General features: G+C 40.6%; 1 protein-coding gene across 1 annotated transcript; it reads left to right on the plus strand.

The window, feature by feature from the left end:
• Positions 1-327: 327 nt before the first annotated feature.
• Positions 328-17,268, plus strand: gyg2 (glycogenin 2). Its single transcript, XM_033616251.2, has 9 exons — positions 328-623; positions 2,262-2,400; positions 2,490-2,664; positions 5,566-5,728; positions 6,072-6,198; positions 7,195-7,363; positions 11,751-11,867; positions 12,772-12,903; positions 14,837-17,268. The coding sequence occupies exons 1-9, from the start codon at positions 617-619 to the stop codon at positions 14,960-14,962; spliced, it is 1,155 nt and encodes a 384-aa protein (XP_033472142.1). The 5' UTR covers positions 328-616; the 3' UTR covers positions 14,963-17,268.
• Positions 17,269-23,750: the final 6,482 nt, after the last annotated feature.

Raw genomic sequence — 23,750 nt, forward strand, 5'->3', positions numbered from 1 at the left:
TGACATTATATTATATCAGATTGTTATATTGTTTATTACCAATGCAATATAAGTTGGATTTAGCGCTGTGACAAAGTCAGCACAGGTTGCTTAGAGGCTACTTTTTAAGTTGCCAGAACTTGTCATAATGCCGCAGTGCACAAAAGCACACCGGTTTAAGCTCGTACACCGGACCAGAAGCTCCTCAGTGATCTGGCTGATATGCGCTGTGTAATTGTTTCCTTATTAGTCTAACAACAACACCTCTGTGGAATGATTACTGGACCACTGAGGAGTGGAGGGATGGGAGGGCATGCTGTGAAGGTCGACATTGTTGCATAACACGTGGCAAAGCTCACTATCTACTAGTTGAATGATCAGTTGAAGCAACAGATGAGTAAACACACACACAGAGGGACTCTGCTCCACTCTTTACTCCGAATGCAGAATGGGATGTGACTTCATCGTTGGATAGTAATTCATCTGTCCAGGAGCAGCTGGCACAAAGATGTGATTGTCCCGTGGGTCAGCTTGACTCTTCCTAGAAGTCTCCGTGAGAGGCTCTTTGTGTTAAGGTGAAGCAGGTCTCCTTTGTGGATACATTAACTGGATTTGCAGAGCAATTGATACATCAAAAATGTCAGGTAGGTGACATCATTTCATATAAATGATCTACATTTGAGAATGTATCCGATCAAACTTTGAGCAGTAAAAGCTGTGTCAGTTAGCTAGTTCTCTACACGGGTTAAGTAAGTTTAAATAGATTAAAGACAAGCCTTGCAACTTTGGGAAGAACTTGGGAACAGAATTGTAATTCTCTCAGGTCTTCCTCGAGTAGTTAACTTGCACGGAGCACACTGAAGTGACCCAGTTTGACTCGAAATAAACTGTGCTCCTGCACTCTCTGCCCAAACACTGTGCCAATTGAAATTGAACACCACACGCAGCCCAGAGATGGCTGTGGACAAAGGTTACAAGCCTCTGCATCTGACCACAGGGCACAGGCCAAGAAAATGAAACTCTGACACGCCTGTCAGGTCTACACACTTCATATTCCACACGAAACTAGTTTCACCCTTATGGTAAAACCCTAATGGTAACAGAAGAACCATTAGTGGCCTTTTGTGTGAAAATGTCATTACATAAAGAGGGTTGCAGTGGGAGGGGGATTTTTTAAAGAGCAAAATTGGTTCGTAAATGTAGTTCAAGACACTTGGTTTCATGTTAACACATTAAGGTTTGGACAAATGTGGGCTTTTGAGCACTACTTTTATTATTAAGAGGTTTGTTTTCTTCTTTTGTGGGAATGGCCACAGAAGTACCATGCAGCAAAGACTGAACTGCATCTTTTCTGCACGGGCCAGGACACAGACTCAAATGCATTAGAATTAAGTCAGATAGCCTGAATTCTGAATTGTGTCCCATTCCACCTCATTAAGACTAAAGCAGTGTCGCTATGGTCACTGATGAAGGTGATAACTCACACTGGCATGCTCATCATCACGTCTACAATGGTTAAACAACTGGTGTTGCATGAAAGCTCTGATACAACAAACCAATTGTTGCCAAACTGGAAGGGGGCCGGGCCCCTGTGGTGGAGTGCAGCACCATTCAAGGTTTAATGGACTAAAGGTGTAACCGACAACTTTCATCACTGCACTGCTAAAAATAAATATTGGTGCCATCATTATTGTTGTAAGTTCTACTCATGGTTTGATATGAAAAAATGAGCTGTACAACATGGTAGTGATGGCCACATGAAGCTTCATGAACCACCAGTTGTATTTGCCGAACCCACTAAATGGCACTCAAAGACTCAAGGGATGGCAATGCAGTTTGGTTTCAACCCTTTGTTGAACAAAGAGTGCCAGAGTGGACCCAAAAAATAAAGACAATGGTTCATGAAGCTTCATTTGGCCATTGCTAGTTGAAACCATGCTGTCCACCCGAACAAATATGTTATATACATGTTCTTTCAAAAGAAAAACTGCTGTTTGGGGAAAAAAAATCTTGACAGATGTCGTCATAATTCACACATGAAAAGGCTATAGACATTTCCTAGCAACCTATTTACACAATCCTGAAGTCTTCATTAGCTAAGGCATTTCTTTTTCCTGATATCAGACAGAATTGTGAGCTCACTCCATTTCCGTTTCAAGGTCTAGAACCAGGCAAACACTTCCCAAGTTTTAATGGTCCATCATCCAGTCAGTCAGAGCTGAGATAGACAGTGATATCAGTGTAGCTTATCGGTCTAATCCTGTCATGTGACCATTCTCCAGCTGGTGAGGCCTTCGTCACCCTGGCCACCACGGACTCATACTGCATGGGAGCTACAGTGGTGGCCAGAAGTTTGCGGTCTCACGGGACAACGCGCAGCATTGTCATTATGGTCACCCCCAACGTCTCCGAACAGTCAAGGTGGGTGATCGTTTTCTTTTCTTCAACATGTCCCCTGAGTGCTGTCTGTGTCTGTGCCCTTAACTATTTCCATCTTTACATTTCACCAGGCTTGCCCTGAAGTATGTGTTTGATGAGGTCATCACAGTGGATGTGATGGACAGTGAGGACCGTCTCCACCTGGTCTTGCTGGGACGTCCTGAGCTCGGCATTACCTTTACCAAGATTCACTGCTGGACTCTGACCCAGTACAGCAAATGTGTCTTCCTGGATGCGGACACGCTCGTGAGTCTTCTGAACATACAGATACTGCTGCCCTATGTTAGTGTGACTTCTTAAAAGCACAAGGTACTGTTGGGATTTGAATCCAGGATCTCCTGTTTACCAGACATTTTAAGTTAAAATGATTGCTTTCCCAAAGGCTTTAGACCTACAGCACAAGGGCGCATTGCTGTTTTACATCACACTTGATAAACATATCACACTACTTAAACTATCCAGCTTTTGGGCACCCAGCAGTTTCGTGGGTAGAGCATGCGTCCCATATATGAAGGCTATGTCCTTATCACAGCAGCCTGCCCAGCCTGCAGCCCTTTGCTGCATGCCATCCCCTCTCTCTTGCTCCCCCTTTCATGTTTATGCTGCGTTCGTTTTGTACTCGGAGGTCGGAAGTCGGAAGTGGGAATGACGTCACCTCCGAGTTGACAACAGTTTTTGCATTCTAGTTGACAACGGTGGACAAATCGGAAAAAAACATGGATGCCCACAAGAAAGCCTTTGTTGCCCTCACGCTTTCGGAATATAGACAGCTTCAAAACCATCATGCACTCCAACTGATGAATGCCGCAGATGAGGCTGACCTAATGTAAAACAAATAAGATAGAATTGCTATAAACAGTACTTTAGCAGAGTGTTTACTCACTATGTATGTGACCGGCAGCCATCTTGAATTCGTAAGTTGGGGTTGATGCGGTTCCTCTGAGTTTCTGAGTTGGAAATCCAATCTCAGAGTGTGTTCGAGTTTAAACTTGCGACTGGGAACTGGGAATTTCCAGCCTCCGAGTACAAAACGAACGCACCATTAAACTGTCCTATCCAATAAAGGCAAAAAGCCAAGAAAATAATCTTACAACAAACCTACACAGCTACTTCTGAACACTGTGGGCTCATCCAGAATTTGGACCTCGAACACCCAAAGCAAGAATCATACTCCTAGACCAACGTGCCACAGGAAGAATACTTCACCATCCCAAGAAAACGTTAATTTGCTTGGGGGACGGGCCGTGCAATCGGATGGCTGTGCTGGAACACCTCCACTGGCCACCCACTGGCTCCACCATAGCTGTTAACTCAATGGAGTTAGCTAGTGATGTCCAAATGAAGCTTCATGAACCACCAGTTGTATTTGCTGAACCCACTAGATGGCACTCTTGGTGTAATGACAAAGGCTTAAAGGATGGCAGTGCAGTTTGGTTTCAACTAGCAATGGCCAAATGAAGCTTCATTTTCTTTATTTTTTGGGTCCACTCTGGCACTCTTTGCTCAACAAAAGGTTGAAACCAAACTGCACTGCCATCCCTTGAGCTTTTTTCATTACACCAATTCAGCAAATACAACTGGTGGTTCATGAAGCTTCATTTGGACATCACTAGAGTTAGCCAACACCGACTACTAACTACATGTTATAACTCTGTGTGTAGGCGCCTTATAGAAAGGGCCACTAAAAGTCTCACTCCAGATGGACAATAACAGAGTAACCAGGAAGGTTTCATGTTTCTAACAAACAGGAACAAAGTGAGAGCCACAATAATACACATACGCTGTTTACCTTCAAGACAGATTAGTCCTTCATTTAATCATTGAGTGCGTATGACACATTTCAAACCATAGCTTTGATCTGTTTAAATTTGATCTGTTTAAATAAAGCCAGAGCAGGTATTGCACAAACCGCTCGACAGCACGTGGACATGCTGGCTCACTGAGCCAACTGTACGTCACTATCTGTCACATCTATCAGTTAACATACTGTTAGTCTCTTTTTGCTGTGAACTGTGGGCCAATGAAGTCAATCATATTCCTACTGAAACTGATAACCCCCGTGGATGTTCGCAGACATGCTACAGTATGTTGTTCTTCCTCTGCTTAGTCAGTGTAAAAATGCTCATATGCTCGCAGGAGTGTGTTTGAAGGCTGAGCTCAGTAAACAGATATGAACAGTCTCAAGGTCATAGCTGCACTGACCTACATATAGCTACTCGTGCACACACGTGGTGCCAAAGCTAGTCTTGGGCAACTCAGTGTCACTACTAATAATTCTTAGTGAACAGTACTGTGATGTTTCCTGTGGTGTTTCCCCATATCCATAGACTTTTCCCCTCTCTTTCTTTCTTTCTTCCTTTCCTTTGATACTGTTATCCTCCATCAACCACTGACTTTCATCCAGGAGGCCAGTGTTTGTGATTGTAAAGCCGATCCCTGTTCTTTTTTCCTAAACCCAACCATGTATGTGTGTTAGCAAAATGTAACCAGGTGCGTTTGTTGTTGAAGGAAACAAACTAGTTTGCAGTGTGGTACTGACGTAGTGCTTTTATTCTGAAAGAGACTGTATACAAACGGTATACAGTTGAGAAAACAGACAATGTATGTAACGGTCTGAAGTTGATACAGCATCCTAGAACGTCAACAACCAACACACCTAGGGTACCTTTCACGTCATATCTCGATGCGGAAAGTCCATGACCAAACATCGATACGTGTGTTGTACTGCCATGTTTCTACAGTCGCCCAGAACGGACAAACCAAACATTGGCACAAGATAAGGTCTTTCACGTTTTGATGTTGGCCACTGAAGTTAGAAGGCCCTCTGCGTCGTTCAGTGTTGGAAAAACCACCAATTCTTTAACACGAAACCACCAGGTCAGTTTGTTTTGGAGAGGTAGAGACCTCTGTGCATAATTCGGCTACTGGTAAAATCCGACAGATTAGCAGGTGCTGGGCGAGCAGCCTATCTCCAGTGTGCTAAACAGCACCCCATATACCCTTGCCTCACAGTTGTGTCTTGTGCCACAGTCTCTTTCTTGGCAGTTGCATCTAAAATGCCTCTAACATGCATCGCTTGCTCTAACCCATATAGAGTTTCTGCTTCCAGTGAATGTGTTTGACCTCTGATAGACTTTTCCTTCTCAGGTTCTGAGTAACGTGGACGATCTGTTTGAGAGAGCCGAGCTGTCGGCAGCTCCCGATCCCGGCTGGCCCGACTGCTTCAACTCTGGCGTGTTTGTCTTCACACCGTCGCTCCACACCCACAGAAGCCTCCTGGATCACGCCCTGCAGCACGGCAGCTTTGACGGTAACACATGACTACATGTCTGGGTTCAGACCAGCAAGCAGTCGATACATGGATTTAATCAAGTCAAATGAGTTGTTATATATCTGCAAAAACTCCAATATCATGCATCCCCAATACTGACTCTTTCAAATGGGTCCTTTTGTATTTCCTGTTGTGTTGTTTGTTAATGCAGTACTTGACAGGAAGTAAACAGGGACCAAAGCCTTTGCCTTAGCAACATAATAGCAATGAGACAGTGTATTATCTATGTATATATGTATTATCTATGGACGTGTAGACAAGGCAGGTATTTATACATGTTTTACGCCTTTCTCTTTTCATATCTTGCATGTGTCGCTGTCAGGTGGAGACCAGGGCCTGCTGAACTCTTTCTTCAGCAGCTGGCCGGTGGAGGACATCAGCAAACACCTGCCATTTGTCTACAACCTCAGTGCCAGCACCGTCTACAGCTACCTCCCTGCTTTCCTACAGTGAGTGTGTCTGCACTGTGTGTGTCTGTCTGTTTACACATGTCTGTATTTGGGGAGTACAGTTGCCTCATGTCCAGGCTGACGCCAGACGTGAATTGTGTTTGCTCTAGCCAGGATCGAAAGTTGTTACTCTGTTTTCTCCGTCAGTCAGTCAAAGATTAATTTGGCTTCATGTAACTTAGGTTTAATTTTTGTAGTTGGCCCATTGCTTATGTAACAACACTGTGCTTACCAGTACCTGCAAATTTTCTTCCATCAATGGAATGACTATATCTCTACAAAAAAGACATAAGTTACATTATAATTATTTATTGGATCAAACATTTTTGCCTCGAGGCTTTTTAGTAATTGAATTATTCGAGGAATCATTTCAGCCCGAACACAAACCTCCAGCCTCTCTTCATAAACGGCGCTCTTGGTGTAATGAAAAAGGCTCAAGGGATGGCAATGCAGTTTGGTTTCAACCCTTTGTGGAACAAAGAGTGCCAGAGTGGACCCAAAAAATAAAGAAAATGGTTCATCAAGCTTCATTTGGCCATCACTAGTTGAAACCAAACTGCATTGCCATCCCTTGAGCCTTTGTCATTACACCAAGAGCGCCATCTAGTGGGTTCAGCAAATACAACTGGTGTTTCATGAAGCTTCATTTGGACATCACTAGACAATGCACATCCTGGCCACCACCTGTTCGAACGGTTACCCTCTGGTAGGTGATATAGGTCCATCAAATCCAGAACCACCAGATTCACAAGTAGCTTGTTAGTAAAGGCATTCATTCCTTTAGTAGTACCCTCAGGATAAAGGTAGATAGAATTTGTATGGGGCACTTAAAATTCACCCCTCACACAGATGTCATGAAAGTACTTATAGAAACCACAACTGATTTTGGTACCAGGCTGTAAACATGTTTATTTCTGCTGTAAAGTTGGACAGTTTAACATGGGGGTCAATGGGGATTGACTGGCTTCTGCTGGAGTTACAGTTTTGTTCCTGCAGGTTTGGCCACAATGCAAAGATCGTTCATTTCTCAGGAGCAGAGAAACCCTGGAGCTCCAGCAGTCAGAGGGGCGACAGCAGTTCACACACCATGGAGCGGTTTGTGTCTCTGTGGTGGAAGGAATACCACAGTAACACAATAGCGCCTGCACCAGAGAAACCACAACAGGTACAGCATCTCTGTGATCTGAAATCTTTATTTTTTCTCTCCGATTGGTTGGACAGTTGGCCATTTCATAGGATGGAGTAGGTTTCACAGTTAACATGCTCCAACAGTCTGAATGAACGTGTGTGAAGAAAAGAAAAGTCTGTTCATTATCTGCACTTTGCTCATTTGCTCATGTGGCATGGATGAGAAAGAGATAATGAACAGACTCACACAGGTTAACTAAAGCTAAATCATTAATAATGACTATTATTGTTGTAAGTATTATTTTGCTGCAACCCTGTCTCCTAGAAATTCCTTATGTATTTTATTGAATTATATTCATAATTATGTTGTGGTGACAACATAATTGCTGCCTGGATTGTGCTCAGAGACATACACTACATTTATGTGCCATGCTGCATTCACAGGGAGGTAGTCGGTGGATGGTGGACTGTGGATCCAGAACCTCAGGTTCATGTCCACCCTGCTGTTTGTGGTTAGGTTCAGGCAACAATGCACATGGGGTTAAAGGGTTAGGGAAAGGCCTTGAGTTCAGTTAAATGGTAATAAAAAAGTTAATCACAAAAATATAATGCTGTTGTCCCTGACCTTGAATAGTGTACTGCGAGATTGCAATTGTGTTCACATTTTGGCAAATAGATTCGAGCTTGTTTTTCCCTCTTGCTGTGAGGCGACAATGCTAACCACTGCACCACCGTGCTGCCACTAATTAAATTCCAAATTAATTAATTAAAATAAATATTGCAATTACTCCAAAACTGACCAACTCATTACGTTATTTTTTTATTCATTCTTATAAAAACTTTTGATGATAATGAATGTTACAAAAACCTTCATTATCATCAAAAACAATTACAAAAACTTCATTCTCATTTAAAGCAATTACAAAAGCTTCATTCTCATTTAAAGCAATTACAAAAACTTCATTTTCATTAGAAACTATTACAAAAAGCTTCATTCTCATTAAAAACATTTACAAAATGCTTCATTCTCCTTAGAAACTATTACAAAAAGCTTCATTCTCATTTAAAACAATTACAAAAAGCTTCGTTCTCATTAGAAACTATTACAAAAAGCTTCATTCTCATTAAAAACAATTACAAAAAGCTTCATTCCCCTTAGAAACTATTACAAAAAGCTTCATTCTCATTAAAAACAATTACAAAAAGCTTCATTCCCATTAGAAACAATTACAAAAAGCTTCATTCTCATGCAAAACAATTACAAAAAGTTTTGTTCTCATTAGAAACTATTACAAAAGCTTTATTCTTGTTAGAAAGTATTACGAAAAGCTTCATTCTCATGAAAAACAATTATAAAAAGTTTCATTCTCATTCAAAACTATAACAAAAAGCTTCATTCTCATTAAACACCATTAAAAAAAGCTTCATTCTCATTAAAAACAATTATAAAAAGCTTCATTCTCATTAGAAACTATTACAAAAAGCTTTATTCTTATTAGAAAGTATTACAAAAAGCTTCATTCTCATTAAAAACAATTATAAAAAGCTTCATTCTCATTCAAAACTATAACAAAAAGCTTCATTCTCATTAAAAACAATTATAAAAAGCTTCATTCTTATTAGAAACCATTACAAAAAGCTTTATTCTTATTAGAAAGTATTACAAAAAGCTTCATTCTCGTTAGAAACTATTACAAAAAGCTTCATTCTCATTTAAAACAATTACAAAAAGCTTCATTCTCATTAAAAACAATTATAAAAAGCTTCGTTCTCAGTAGAAACTATTACAAAAAGCTTCATTCTTATTAAAAACAATTACAAAAAGCTTCATTCCCCTTAGAAACTATTACAAAAAGCTTCATTCTCATTAACAACAATTACAAAAAGCTTAATTCCCATTAGAAACAATTACAAAAAGCTTCATTCTCATGAAAAACAATTACAAAAAGCTTTGTTCTCATTAGAAACTATTACAAAAGCTTTATTCTTATTAGAAAGTATTACAAAAAGCTTCATTCTCATTCAAAACTATAACAAAAAGCTTCATTCTCATTAAACACCATTCAAAAAAAGCTTCATTCTCATTAAAAACAATTATAAAAAGCTTCATTCTCATTCAAAACAATTACAAAAAGCTTCGTTCTCATTAGAAACTATTACAAAAAGCTTCATTCTCATTAAAAACAATTACAAAAAGCTTCATTCCCCTTAGAAACTATTACAAAAAGCTTCATTCTCATTAAAAACAATTACAAAAAGCTTCATTCCCATTAGAAACAATTACAAAAAGCTTCATTCTCATGCAAAACAATTACAAAAAGTTTTGTTCTCATTAGAAACTATTACAAAAGCTTTATTCTTGTTAGAAAGTATTACGAAAAGCTTCATTCTCATGAAAAACAATTATAAAAAGTTTCATTCTCATTCAAAACTATAACAAAAAGCTTCATTCTCATTAAACACCATTAAAAAAAGCTTCATTCTCATTAAAAACAATTATAAAAAGCTTCATTCTCATTAGAAACTATTACAAAAAGCTTTATTCTTATTAGAAAGTATTACAAAAAGCTTCATTCTCATTAAAAACAATTATAAAAAGCTTCATTCTCATTCAAAACTATAACAAAAAGCTTCATTCTCATTAAAAACAATTATAAAAAGCTTCATTCTTATTAGAAACCATTACAAAAAGCTTTATTCTTATTAGAAAGTATTACAAAAAGCTTCATTCTCGTTAGAAACTATTACAAAAAGCTTCATTCTCATTTAAAACAATTACAAAAAGCTTCATTCTCATTAAAAACAATTATAAAAAGCTTCGTTCTCAGTAGAAACTATTACAAAAAGCTTCATTCTTATTAAAAACAATTACAAAAAGCTTCATTCCCCTTAGAAACTATTACAAAAAGCTTCATTCTCATTAACAACAATTACAAAAAGCTTAATTCCCATTAGAAACAATTACAAAAAGCTTCATTCTCATGAAAAACAATTACAAAAAGCTTTGTTCTCATTAGAAACTATTACAAAAGCTTTATTCTTATTAGAAAGTATTACAAAAAGCTTCATTCTCATTCAAAACTATAACAAAAAGCTTCATTCTCATTAAACACCATTCAAAAAAAGCTTCATTCTCATTAAAAACAATTATAAAAAGCTTCATTCTCATTCAAAACTATAACAAAAAGCTTCATTCTCATTAAACACCATTAAAAAAAGCTTTATTCTCATTAAACACCATTAAAAAAAAGCTTCATTCTCATTAAACACCATTAAAAAAAAGCTTCATTCTCATTAAAAACAATCATAAAAAGCTTCATTCTTATTAGAAACTATTACAAAAAGCTTTATTCTTATTAGAAAGTATTACAAAAAGCTTCATTATCATTCAAAACTATAACAAAAAGCTTCGTTCTCATTAGAAACGTTTCTAATGAGAATGAAGCTTTTTATAATTGTTTTTAATGAGAATTAAAACAACAAACTTACAGCTTACAAAAAGCTTCATTCTCATTAGAAACTATTCCAAAAAGCTTTATTCTTATTAGAAAGTATTACAAAAAGCTTCATTCTCATTCAAAACTATAACAAAAAGCTTCATTCTCATTAAACGCCATTAAAAAAAAGCTTCATTCTCATTAAAAACAATTATAAAAAGCTTCATTCTCATCAAAAACGGTTACAAAAAGCTTCATTTTTTTTTTTATTAAAAACTATTCCAAACAGCTTCATTCTTATTGAAAACTATTCCAAAAAAGCTTCATTCTCATTGAAAACTATTATAAAAAGCTTCATTTGCATCAAAAATAATTATAAAAGTTTCATTCTCATCAAAAACAATTACAAAAAGCTTAATTTGCATCAAAAACTATTCCAAAAAACTTCATTCTCGTTGAAAACTGTTACAAAAAGCTGTCTCCAGCTGCTTAAATGCTATTTGTGTGATTGGGGCCTTAGGGCATGTTTAAACACGGTAAATGATATTATTAATGACATATAATTACATTATACCTACATTAGGAAAAGACAAAAAACAACCTCTGTGCTCTCAGCTCAACCCATAAAATAAGGTGTCACCAGTCATCCCACTGTAATTGTCTGACAGTAACTGGTGAATCCTTTACAATGGCTCTGATTATAAATGTAGTGTTCAGCAGTGCCACTCAGGGTTGTCGTGCAGGAAGTCAACCATGTGCCGTGTTTGGCGGATGCTCTGAAGGTTTTCACTCCAAACACTTGAGCAGAACATTTCACTGATGACTTCCCCCCTCTTTAGTTGAAGGTTTGCTAATCAGTCACATAAGCTGCTGCAGACTTTGGCTGCAACATAAACATGCAGAGCAGCAGCCAAACGCGACACATGGCTGCCCAGCCCTGGTATTGGTCGGCGTCCCAACACTCAACATCTCTCCCTTGTTTTGCAGATCCAAGAACGAGAAGCCAAGATACCATTTAGAGAAAACTTGGACAGTTCCAACTCACTGCTTGCACATTTTTCACCCCCTTCTGAGACGCTCCATTCACCGCCTGAACCAGAGACAGTAAGCTGAGATGTCAACAAACTGATCTGTTTTATGCTGTGTCCTTGTTGGATATTATGTTGTTTTGGATACGATATCTTTATATTTGAAACCGTGAGTCCAGAGTTATAATCCTTAAAGCTGCAATTAACACTGACTCAGATGCCAAGGTGTTCATGAAGCTTCATTTGGACATCACCTATCAATTCCACGTTCTAATGACAGTAATGGTAATGTGTTTAATCTCTGAGCACCCAGTGCAAAGGTATGTGCGGGGTGTGTTAGCCTAGCTTAGCACAAAGACTGGAAGCAGGTGGAAACTGCTAGCTCCGTCAAAATGATTGAAAACCTCCTTCAAAGAACTCTCTTGAACAAATAGTCCATTTAAAGTCGCACATATTGTGTGCAGCCGAGTAAGTAGTCATTAGAAATATTAACCAATCAATCCATTAATTAGCTTAATGAATCACCATATTAGCATAGCCACTTGTGTTTATAATACATCACGGTGATTATTATAGTGGGTTATTAGGCAGCTCAAGTGCCTCTTGTTAGTTCCAGTAGATGAGACTGGTAATTTATGAGCATTTCTGCTTGACTGCTTTTGACTCCAGCAGAAAAAAAAGAAGGAGTCAGGGACACAGAGGCTATTATCTGCCACAGGCCCACTCATTGCATTGCTGTCATTTGTTTAATTCATTCCAACGTGATGCATTGTGTTTAAACAAGCTTGTACGATTAGCGCGAACAGGTCCACGCCCTGTGTTACAACAACAGCCACAAACATACATCAACGGTGTTATCAAGCGCTGTGCAGTGAGAATGAAGCAGAACCGAGTTGTATTTAAACCTGACGATGTATGATTTCACGTTTTTAGATGTTGCTACGAAAATACTGTAAGTGACATGACTGTGGTGTCTTCAGTGTCCCGATACAGATCACACACCGCTGAAGGAAGAGTCGAGAACATCTGAGGAGACAGAGATCCAGGATACAGCTTCTGAAGCAGATGGGTTTGAGGACAGCGCTTGTGCCCCGGACACTGATACACAACCTGTACTTAAACCTTTCCTTTCTCACCTCTTTTCCAAGATGCATCCCCTTACGTTGTCATACAATGTACTGCTGTCGATGGGGGTCAGCCACCGCAAAAAGTCCCACCTAAAAAAAAATCAATTTTGGTTTCAGGGTAGGGTACATCGAGAGTATTTTCAATACTTTACCTTTGCATCAGGCAGCCCTTCCAATCAGGAAACAAACCAGAGTCACGACGGTCTAAACACAGCTCACGTTCCCTGTTAGTGGGTGAACAATCCAACGCCGACATTGAAGGATCAAAAAGCGACGTGCTCAAAACCCCAAAGTCAGAAGCTTAAGTTCAGTTAAATGGTAATAAAAAAGTTAATCAAAAAAATATAATGCTGTTGTTCCCAATTTTGAATAGTGTACTGTGAGATTCTGTTCACATTTTGGCAAATAGAATTGAGCTTGGTTTTCCCTCTTGCTGTGATGCAACAATGCTAACCACTGCACCACTCATGATATTTCTGTAATAATATTACAATTACTCCAAAACCAAACAACCTGTTACAACTTTACTTTTTATTCATTCTTATAAAAACGATTACAAAAAGCTTAATTTGCATTAACAGCTGTTACAGAAAGCTTCATTCGCATTAAAAACAATTACAAAAAGCTTAATTTGCATTAAAAGCAATGACAAAAAGCTTAATTTGTATTAAAAACAATGACAAAAAGTGTCATTCTCATTATAAACAATGACAAAAAGCTTCATTCTCATTAAAAACATTTACAAAAACCTTCATTCGCATTAAAAACGATTACAAAAAGTTTCATTCTCATTAAAAACTGTTAGAAAAAGCTTCATTCTCATTAAAAACAATTACAAAAAGCTTCACTTGCATTAACAACTGTTACAAAAAGCTTCATTTTTATCTAAAACAATTACAAAAACCTTCATTTGCATCAAAAACAATTACAAAAAGCTTCATTTGTGTCAAAAACGATTACAAAAAGCTTCATTTGTGTCAAAAACGATTACAAAAAGCTTCATTTACGTCAACAACGATTACAAAAAGCTTGACTTGCATTAACAACTGTTACAGAAAGCTTCATTCGCATTAAAAACAATTACAAAAAGCTTCATTTGCATCAAAAATGATTACAAAAAGCTTCATTTGTGTCAAAAATGATTACAAAAAGCTTCATTTACGTCAACAATGATTACAAAAAGCTTGACTTGCATTAACAACTGTTACAGAAAGCTTCATTTGCATTAAAAACTGTTACAAAAAGCTTCATTCTCATTAAAAACTGTTACAAAAAGCTTCATTCTCATTAAAAAACGATTACAAAAAGCTTCAACCCAGCTCACGTTCCCTGTTAGTGGGTGAACAATCCAACGCTCAAAACCCCAAAGTCAGAAGGATCGGCTTCCCATCTAAGCTCTCCTCAAAGCCACCACACTCCATTGACAAAACAGTAATTTTAGCTTGCCGAACACAGGAGCTGCTGGTCTACCACTGCTTCAATCACTTACTTGGTTTGTGTTATTGTGTGACTTTGGTGACTCCAAACCCCAAAGTCACGCAGCAACCCCCACTAGCTAAGCTGATCGAGGCAGTGGTAGACCAGCAGCTCCTGTGTTCAGCTGTGTTAAATCGCTGTTTTTCTCAATGGAGTCTGGCTGTGAAGAGAGAGACATAACAGCTTCATTTTCTGGTTAAAAAAACTGGTTAACTACAACTCCCAGGTTGCATTTTGATGTAAAAGTTCTAATTCCAGGACAAAATATTCTAGTAGTACTCAACAATGAAAGAGTAATGACTCTGATTTTCTATTTCTCATGCTGTTTGTGCTTAAAGATGAAACTACAACTCCCACTCAGCCTGAATAGAGTCTGATGTTTCTTGTGATAAACTGCATTTGAAGACTGATTTGTTATTCTCCCTCTTCATCATCATGGCAGAGGGCAGCAGACCTAGAGGCGGAGCGGCAGGAGCATCGCAGGCAGTGGGAGGCTGGGCAGGTGGACTACCTGGGCCGAGATGCCTTCCACAACATTCAGAGGATGCTGGACCGCTTTCTGGAATAATCACACACAGGAAGTTTAATCTGGACCCAGTGGTAACAACAGCCTAATTTCGGGATTTGACTGTTATGCATTTGTGTCTGTTTACAGACAGACAAAAAGACAGATTGTTTTACTTTAGAGTCCCTACTTCTGACACCTAGTGGTAGTATCAAGGCACTGGGACTGACAGTGATGTACACCGTTCCACACCACCCTCATGGGGACACTGAGACTGTGCTGGTGACTGAAACCGACATTTTTCTACAAACAATAAAAACCTATCCACCTTATTCCTGAAGACGCTACTGTAGAAATGATTATGGGTGCAGCTTCTGGTGACATAGAGGATGTTGCAGTAAGGTAGCTCGTCACATCGACTGTCTATGGTCGACCAAGTGGCTAATCTTGGTGGCTAACCACCAACGGCGGCTCTGTTTCGAAGGTACCTGCTCTGCTACCTGTTATGCTAACCAGGTCTCACTCTGAAGCCGCTGAAATCCAGTGCTTGGTCAGTGACTCCCGGCGTCAGAAAAAGCCGTCCTTTTACATCGGCATGATACATGGCTAGTTGTCGTTATTGTTTACCGGCACCTGGCAGTGTCAGGGTGAAACATGGCGGGAACACAATGGAAGTTAAGGCGGTGGAAGTCTGAGTAGGGCGGGAGGGGGCTGGTGTTTGCTTCCTGTAAGATTTTAAAGCCTGTACTGAAAAATAAAATAAACTGTTCCTTACTGACTCAACAAAAGACGTGATTTGTACCATATTTTCGTACGCAGCCCTCTGATAATACTGATTTATATTAAATGTGTTACTGTCTGTTTATGAGTCGTAAGAAATCACAAATCATGGTGTGTTCCACGTGTTTTATTTTCCAGTCACTCTAGGAAATCCCGAGAACAAGCTGATTGGAAAACGCTGGTTACGGTCCAGCAGTGGAAGTTGCGCCCATAAGTCACATAAGGTAACATGGGGGTGAGGAATAGGGTGGATGAGACCAAATAATTTGAAAGATGATAAAACCACAGAAACATCTGACACATCTGGCTTTAACTCTCATATTTTGTGAAACTGTCAATAAAGTATACGTTGAATATGAACCACGTTAGCGTTAAAGCAAACACAAGTGCTCCAGGTAAATGCTTGTCTTGTCTTCACATTGGCTCCATGGCAGGATTTCTACCATCCACTTTTATTGTTCATGTACTGATAAGAGTTACCGTCTGTTAATTCTAGTAATTCCAAACCGATGGTCACTTCCGTTGCATAAACCTGAAGCAGGAGCAAACAGTCATCATCTCAATCAGTCAGTCAATTGTCAGTCTAAGTCACCGCATCTCAGTGCGTCATGCCACACCACAAAAACTGTTCAGGAATGACCCGAGGAACGAGACAAAGAGCTCAAGACCTGGCCTCCAAATTCCCCAGATCCTACTCTGATCGAACATCTGTGGGACGTGCTGGTACCCCACCACACATCGTACAGGACTCAGAGGATCTGAAGCTAGTGCCCTGGACACCAAAGAACACCCTCCAGAAGTCCTGTGTCCATGCCTTGGCAGGTCAGAGCCAAGTCTGGTCCAAGGAGTACCCACCGTGGATCGGGGGTACCTCTGGGGTATGTGCACGTCCCTCAAATGTTCTGGGGATCTGGGGTATTTTGAAGCAAAGTCGACACCTTGAGCTCTTTGTCCCATCCCTCGTGGTTGCAATGGTGTTTAGGTGAGTGGAACATGTCAGGTGGTATCCACACGAAGATTTCCAAGCAGAACATTGCACTGTAACAAGACGATCAAGGTTATTCACCTCACCTGTCAGTGGTTTCGATGTTTTGGCTGATCCTTGTGTATGTCTGACTCTGACGTCCACTCACAAAGTGGCGATTTTTAACGAGTTGGGTTGTTGCCCACTGCCTCCGAATCCACTGCCACTCAGTGTGTATCATGCCACCACAAAGGGTGCCTCCATGCGTCTGTGTCTGACGCTGATATCACCGACAATGCAGCAATGACTATCAAACTCTGACTCTCTGTTACATTGCTTCTTTTTCCTCTGTATGCTGTAGTATACTGTCATATTTAAGCTGTGGAATATCTAACATTTTGTGCTCTGCAGTAATAAATAGTGCATGATAACACTAATATGGAAGATACAAGTCCCAGGTTTCCTGATTATTTCCCAGAAAGTAACTGATGTGTAACCGTGTATCCATGTTGACAGTTAAACATGTAAAATTTTCTTTTTGTTTTTCCTTTTTTGTGTGTGTGTTTTCACATATTCAAGTTCACATGGATAAACAGAACCCTCAAATAAACAGACTTGTGCAGTTCCTCTTCTTGACATGATGTTGACTCCTCCACCAGGGGGCACTGTGGCTCTTCTAACAGAACTCCCTCCATCATAGCAGCAAATCAGAGAATCAGGAACACAGATTAATAGATGTCTGACTGCAGTCAACACTATGCTGTGTGATCCTTATCCACCGGGCACACAGCACATGTAATTTTCATAGGCTTTCCTCCCATAATGTTGTGACACAGCGAAGGAAGATAGTGTGCTGCATACAAAGCAAATGGCGGGAGGTGAGCTCGGGCCGGGGCTGTGCTGTCAGTGAAAAGGCCTTATGATGATTGCTTTGAAAGGCAACCTGGCACATCGCTGCTCTCAGATGACTGGCTCCCGCTTGACTCAGATTCATCAAGATTAAAGTGCGCGCACCGATCTGGGATAAGTTTTTGGTTTTCGCTTGACCGCCTCATTCATTAGAATCAGAGATCAGTCCCCGCAGATGCTTCGCCTTTACCCCCACCTTAACTAACAGAGGGAACAGTAATGTCTTCATTTGGGGCTCCAACAATCTGCAGGTTTTATCCAGCAAACAAACAGCTGAGTTGGCTCTCAGGTTGAATGTGTATAAATCTGTGAAATCACTCCCTGAAATGATTAGCCGGCAGACTGGAGTCTAATCCTGCATTTGTGTGGTGTGTGTGATGTAGCATAAATATGAACCGTCATTCATGTCGGCCTCCTGGTGGTAATTACGACTTGGGACTGACGAAGTGCGTCAACACATGCGGCAAACACTGATATTGATGAACAAATGTGACAGGCCACAATAATCAGAAGCATATATGATCATGAAGCAGTTGGGAATGTCAAGTAAAGTCTGCTGCGGTCTGTTTGTGGTCCAGCAAATAAAACTGGTTTTGGATGTGGGTCACTTCCTGGCAGATGTGTCCATGTGGGCCTCCAACTTCATCTCAACCACTGGGCCAATAATGAGTAGCCTTTAGGAAACTTATTTCATCTAAGGGTTAGATTAGTTACGACATATGCATAATAACCGAATGTATATGCTTTAGTATTGCAGTTCCATATCAACAATGGACGTGTCAGAGAGATTTAAAAACAAAAAAGTGGTCCAAATTGAAGCAGCAGAGACAAAGATGACCTTTTAAACAAATGTTCAGCTCCAAAAATTCTGTATCCTACATTTCCCATAATTCAACTTATTTAATTGGACCCTCTCTTCCTGGTGAACACCCATTTTCCGAACATCAAACCCCCTCCCGTTTATATTGCAGACCTTCTGTTATATACCTATAGTTTCCATGCTCAAACTGATGACATCACAATGACATCATCTGGGTTATTCTTTCAGATTCACAAATGACATAACATGACCCTTTTCTAGTGACGTCCAAATGAAGCTTCGTGAACCACCAGTTGTATTTGCTGAACCCACTAGATGGCGCTCTTGGTGTAATGAAAAAGGCTCAAGGGACGGCAATGCAGTTTGGTTTCAACTAGTGATGGCCAAATGAAGCTTCATGAACCATTTTCTTTATTTTTTGACTTCCTGTACTGACTGAAGGCTGCCGGAAACTGTCGGGAAACTCTTGCTGCTAGTGATGTCCAAATGAATCTTCATGAAGAATTGTCTTTATTTTTTGGGTCCACTCTGGCATTGCCATCCCTTGAGCCTTTTTCATTACACCAAGAGCGCCATCTAGTGGGTTCGGCAAATACAACTGGAGGTTCATGAAGCTTCATTTGGCCATCACTACAGTGACTTGTAAGCTGGTCTAGACGTGTAAAACTGGCGGAGTGACCTTCTAGCAAACCCTCTGTGACTCTCCCTCAGCATTTTGTCCTTAAGAAGAAATCTTCCATTACCTTAAAAACTCACCTACACATCTACCCTTCAGTGGAACATCCGAAATGATTAGCTTTGCTCGTGGGCAGGTTTGAGTTTCATCCCTCACCCTGCAGCTCCGATGATATACAGTGCTAAGAATTACCAACTGCTGAGGGGAAGTAAAAGAGGGCATGCTAAATAATTATTGAACTGCACCATGAGTCACAACCAAGCAAAGGAAAATGATATTGTAAAGCCATATGTTTTTGTCATTAAAAGAAGCGTTCTCAATGAAATGGAGGCTAATGGAAAAGCCTGCAGGGCCACTTCTTTAATATGGCTATCTAGGAAAGCTAATTATCCAGCATGCTAACATATATAGTATTCACAGCAGCTGATCAAAGCACAGTTCAGTTCAGGTCAGGTCTGACCCATTCATGCGTTCACATACAGTGGTTACCACTTTGTATTTAAATCCCCTGCTTATTTAATACTATTAATAATAGTTTGATGTCACAGAACCATTAAACAGCCTCGACCTTTTAAAATAAATGCATAGCCGTGGACTCAGGGAGGGCCAGGCAGAGGATCAAAATCTGATAATTATAAGGTAAAGATGTGTGGGCCTATGGTATGAAACACAAAACAAATATTGAGGTTAGCACGACAAACGTAATAGTGTGCAATTAAGTCACCTAGAACAGTAGCGGGGACAGTGCGTCACCTTGGTAGATGCCAAACTCAGTGAGTTCTTGATGAAGGCCTTTTGATGGTGTACACTTCCAAGCATTCCAGTATCCACATGTGTGGCACTGAGTCATAGGCTTTCTTGTAGTCAATCCAGGCGGTGCACAGGTTGGTCTACCTTCCTTCAAAGGTTTGTCTTGTTCCACTGTGGATTATGGCATAACTTTGTTAATGCTGAATGAGGGCGGTGTCACAGCCCTCTTACCTTCCTGCTTGGGCTGTCCTTTCCCTTTAAGGAGACAAGCAGGGAACACTTCACTGATGAACTCATATCAGGTGTGCTGCTGCTCCTCAGCTACATAACATGCAGCTAACGTTTTGTTTTCAGCAGACTCTACTCACTGAAGTTGAACTCGACAATCAATGGCAATTTCCACCTCAAGAGCAACTTCCCTGCAAAGAAAAGTGAGTTTGTTTTGATGTAATCTCCCAATGCATACCTTCAGCCTCACTTACGTAACCAGCACTGACCCCACACTGACCCCAGTAAGAATCTCACCACACTGAGCTGGTCTATTTGGTTAGACAGTGTGTTTGCTTCTGAGAAATGCCACCTCTGTGTAGTGCGTCACTGCAGACCTCAAGGAGGATGAAGCTCAACTATTCATGGGTCAATAACCAGTAGCTCCGAGCTGTTTGGTTCAGATCGGTGAAGCACCTGGGTTCTATTCCCCGTCTCTCCCCCTTCACTTGTTTCTTCTTTATTTTCCACAAAGGTGTCTTCCCCTTTCCCACATCTTTTAGTGTGTTTAGATAAACAAATAGTCCTGATAATGTCCCCATCTGGAACTCCTCTGTGGCTTTATGAGTACACTAGCTTTCTGCTTGATGGAGTGCTTGTGATTCGGGGATGATTGTGGTGTGTGTGGGAGAGCAAAGAGGAAAGGAGAGAATGAGTGTGTGTGTGTGCAGGTGTAGGCTTCACATCCATGCCAGTCAGCCCCAGCTGTTATTTAAGCCGTGTTGTGATTGCCTTCAGATACACACGCAGTGTGGATGAGGAAGAAATGTGAACTGTCAGAGAATCCTAAGCACCTCCATATGTTTCTGGGTTAACAGCTCTGAACAGCTCCTCATGTGTGGGAGTCATCAGATGACTATTTTGAGTCATGCTCAAAGGCCCTCAGCTAATTTGATCAGCGGTTCAACCGGCGGCTTCGGATTCTAATGAACCGCAATTTCTGCGATCGGGCTAATTGGGGATTGCAAGAGTAATGACAGTCAGCTGTGGAGGTCTGCTGCTGCTTCAAGGCTCCTGATGGGGCGGAGCAGCCGGGTGGAGTTCATCCTCGCAGTGACAGTCTGCTGATTGAAACTGGGCCACAAACCAAACCAGTTTCCCACAATTAGACAAGTAAGCACTCTGCTATCTAGTGGACAGATGCATCTTCAAGAACATTCCAGGTCAATTTGTCGCCTCTTGATTTGCTGGATACATTTTTCAGAGAGCTCATAAAGCAGGGTTTCACAGTTGGTGTTTCTGCTATTGGGGTCCAGAACTTGTAAAACCGATATCGATTCTGTGAACCTCATTCATCCACATGTGGGTCAACGGACATGTTCACATCTGTCCGTAGACTTAGGCACTAATTCCCAGAGTAGGGGATGATCCAAAGGTCCAAAGTTTACTGCACAGCTGCGGGAACCTGATCGAATCTTTTGGAAAGTTTCTGTTATACAGTTGAAACAAAGCAGCGGCTGAAATACAGGTAAACTATACGACAGTTCTAAGGCTCTGATAGACATCTTTCTACAGATGTGATCAGGAAAGGTTCTTAAAAAACATGAAACCATAAAGCGCCATCAAAAATCATGAATAAATGATAATGTTCCTCTCATAATCAGAGCACTAGAGCTGAGGTAATCCTTGGCCAGCATTGCTTGAAATACATTATAACTAGACACTAGTGATGTCCAAATGAAGCTTCATGAACCTCCAGTTGTATTTGCTGAACCCACTAGATGGCACTCTTGGTGTAAAGGCTCAAGGGATGGCAATGCAGTTTGGTTTCAACCCTTTGTTGAACACAAAGTGCCAGAGTGGACCCAAAGAACCCAAAGAATGAAGAAAATGTCTCATGAAGCTTCATTTGGCCGTCACTAGAACCAGGAGTTTCCCAATAGCTTCCAGCAGCCTTCCGTCTGTACAGGAAGTCAAAAAATAAAGAAAATGGTTCATCAAGCTTCATTTGGCCATTGCTAGTTGAAACCAAACTGCATTGCCATCCCTTAAGCCTTTTTCATTACACCAAGAACGCCATCTAGTGGGTTCAGCAAATACAACTGATGGTTCACAAAGCTTCATTTGGCCATCACTAGAAGAGGGTCATATTATGCCGTTTGTGAATCTGAAAGAATAACCCAGATGATGTCATTGTAATGTCATCAGTTTGAGCATGGAAACTATCCAATTAAAGAAGTTGAATTATGGGAAATGTAGGATCCATCAAAAATCATGAATAAGTGATAATGTTGCTCTCATAATCACTGGAGCTGAGGTAATCCTTGGCCAGCATTGCTTGAAATACATTATAACTAGACACTAGTGATGTCCAAACGAAGCTTCATGAACCACCAGTTGTATTTGCCGAACCCACTAGATGGCACTTTTGGTGTAATGAAAAAGGCTGAAGGGATGGCAACGCAGTTTGGTTTCAACCCTTTGTTGAACAAAGAGTGCCAGAGTGGACCCAAAGAATAAAAACAATGTCTCATGAAGCTTCATTTGGCTATCACGAGTAGCAGAAGCTTCCCCGACAGTTTCTGTACAGGAACTCACAGAAACACTCACATCCTGTCAGATTTGATGCCGATTTATTAAATGGCTGGCTATACAAACTGTGGCGGCATCGGTCTTGCAAGATTATTGATGTCCACTTTGGTATGACGTCAAGATCAAGTCGGGACGAAGTTGTACATAAATCTAAGCAGAATGCATTGTTCGGCATTCTCCGGCGATCAACCAACATATCCTGCTGCTGCTAGTGAAACACAGGGTGGCCTTTATTATGGAGAAGTCCTAGATAATGCTGTAATTTTGGACAATTTTAAGCGAGTTTTCCTGATTTAGGTCAGTCAGTGTCTGATTAGAACATGCTGTGTTGGTTGGTATTTAGAAAGTACGTAGGTTTGATACCTGGTCATAGAGAGAATACTGTATTTGTTGGTGTGAAGACGCTTTTCACGTGACTGGTAGAACGTGAGTAGATTAAACTCCCTGGCAGATTAACTGATCCGACTGCAAAATACCAATCAAGGCCACGCAATTCTCCATCACCTCTTTTCAATTTAGCAGCTCATTCGCCGAGACTGACGATCACATGATTTACTACGAGCGCAAGCATTCACCAAGACAGCTCAGCGCTCGTGTCGAAAACAAGTCATATATCACACACGCAACTTAAATCTGAGCCTGATGAAAATGTTGTCAGCATCACAGCAGTCACAGAGGAAGAGAGGTGTGAGCGCGACGCTGCTTTTATTACCCAGGAATCTACACCGTGTTCTCATGCGCTCAAGAAAGAAGCCTTCTGATGGAGCGGCCCTTTCAACTTTCCTTCAGACTTACTCTCTCTGTTGCTCAGACATGAAGGGCCTTGATGTTCAGATGTATTGATGGTGTTGCTGTAGGACACAAATTCTCCACAGCCAGAGCTCCCTCGCACTGTCTTTGATTCGTCAATCAGCTGCAGCACCATATGAAAATCTCCAGTCATTCACAGATCACAGTGGGCTCCCTCGCCGGAGCTTCTCTTCATTTGGTTGCATCTAAGCAGGAGATATGTCTTGATTAGGACTAATCCCTTAAATAGTGACGACTTTTTCAATTTCCCATGATGTCAATTTCCTTAATAGACCATCTGAAGTCGGAGCAGATGAGCACAGGAAAGAAAGTGTGCCTATGAGCAGCGTAAACATCCGAAATC

Source organism: Epinephelus lanceolatus, chromosome 24 (assembly GCF_041903045.1).
Source record: "Epinephelus lanceolatus isolate andai-2023 chromosome 24, ASM4190304v1, whole genome shotgun sequence".
Taxonomy (NCBI): Eukaryota; Metazoa; Chordata; class Actinopteri; order Perciformes; family Serranidae; genus Epinephelus; species Epinephelus lanceolatus.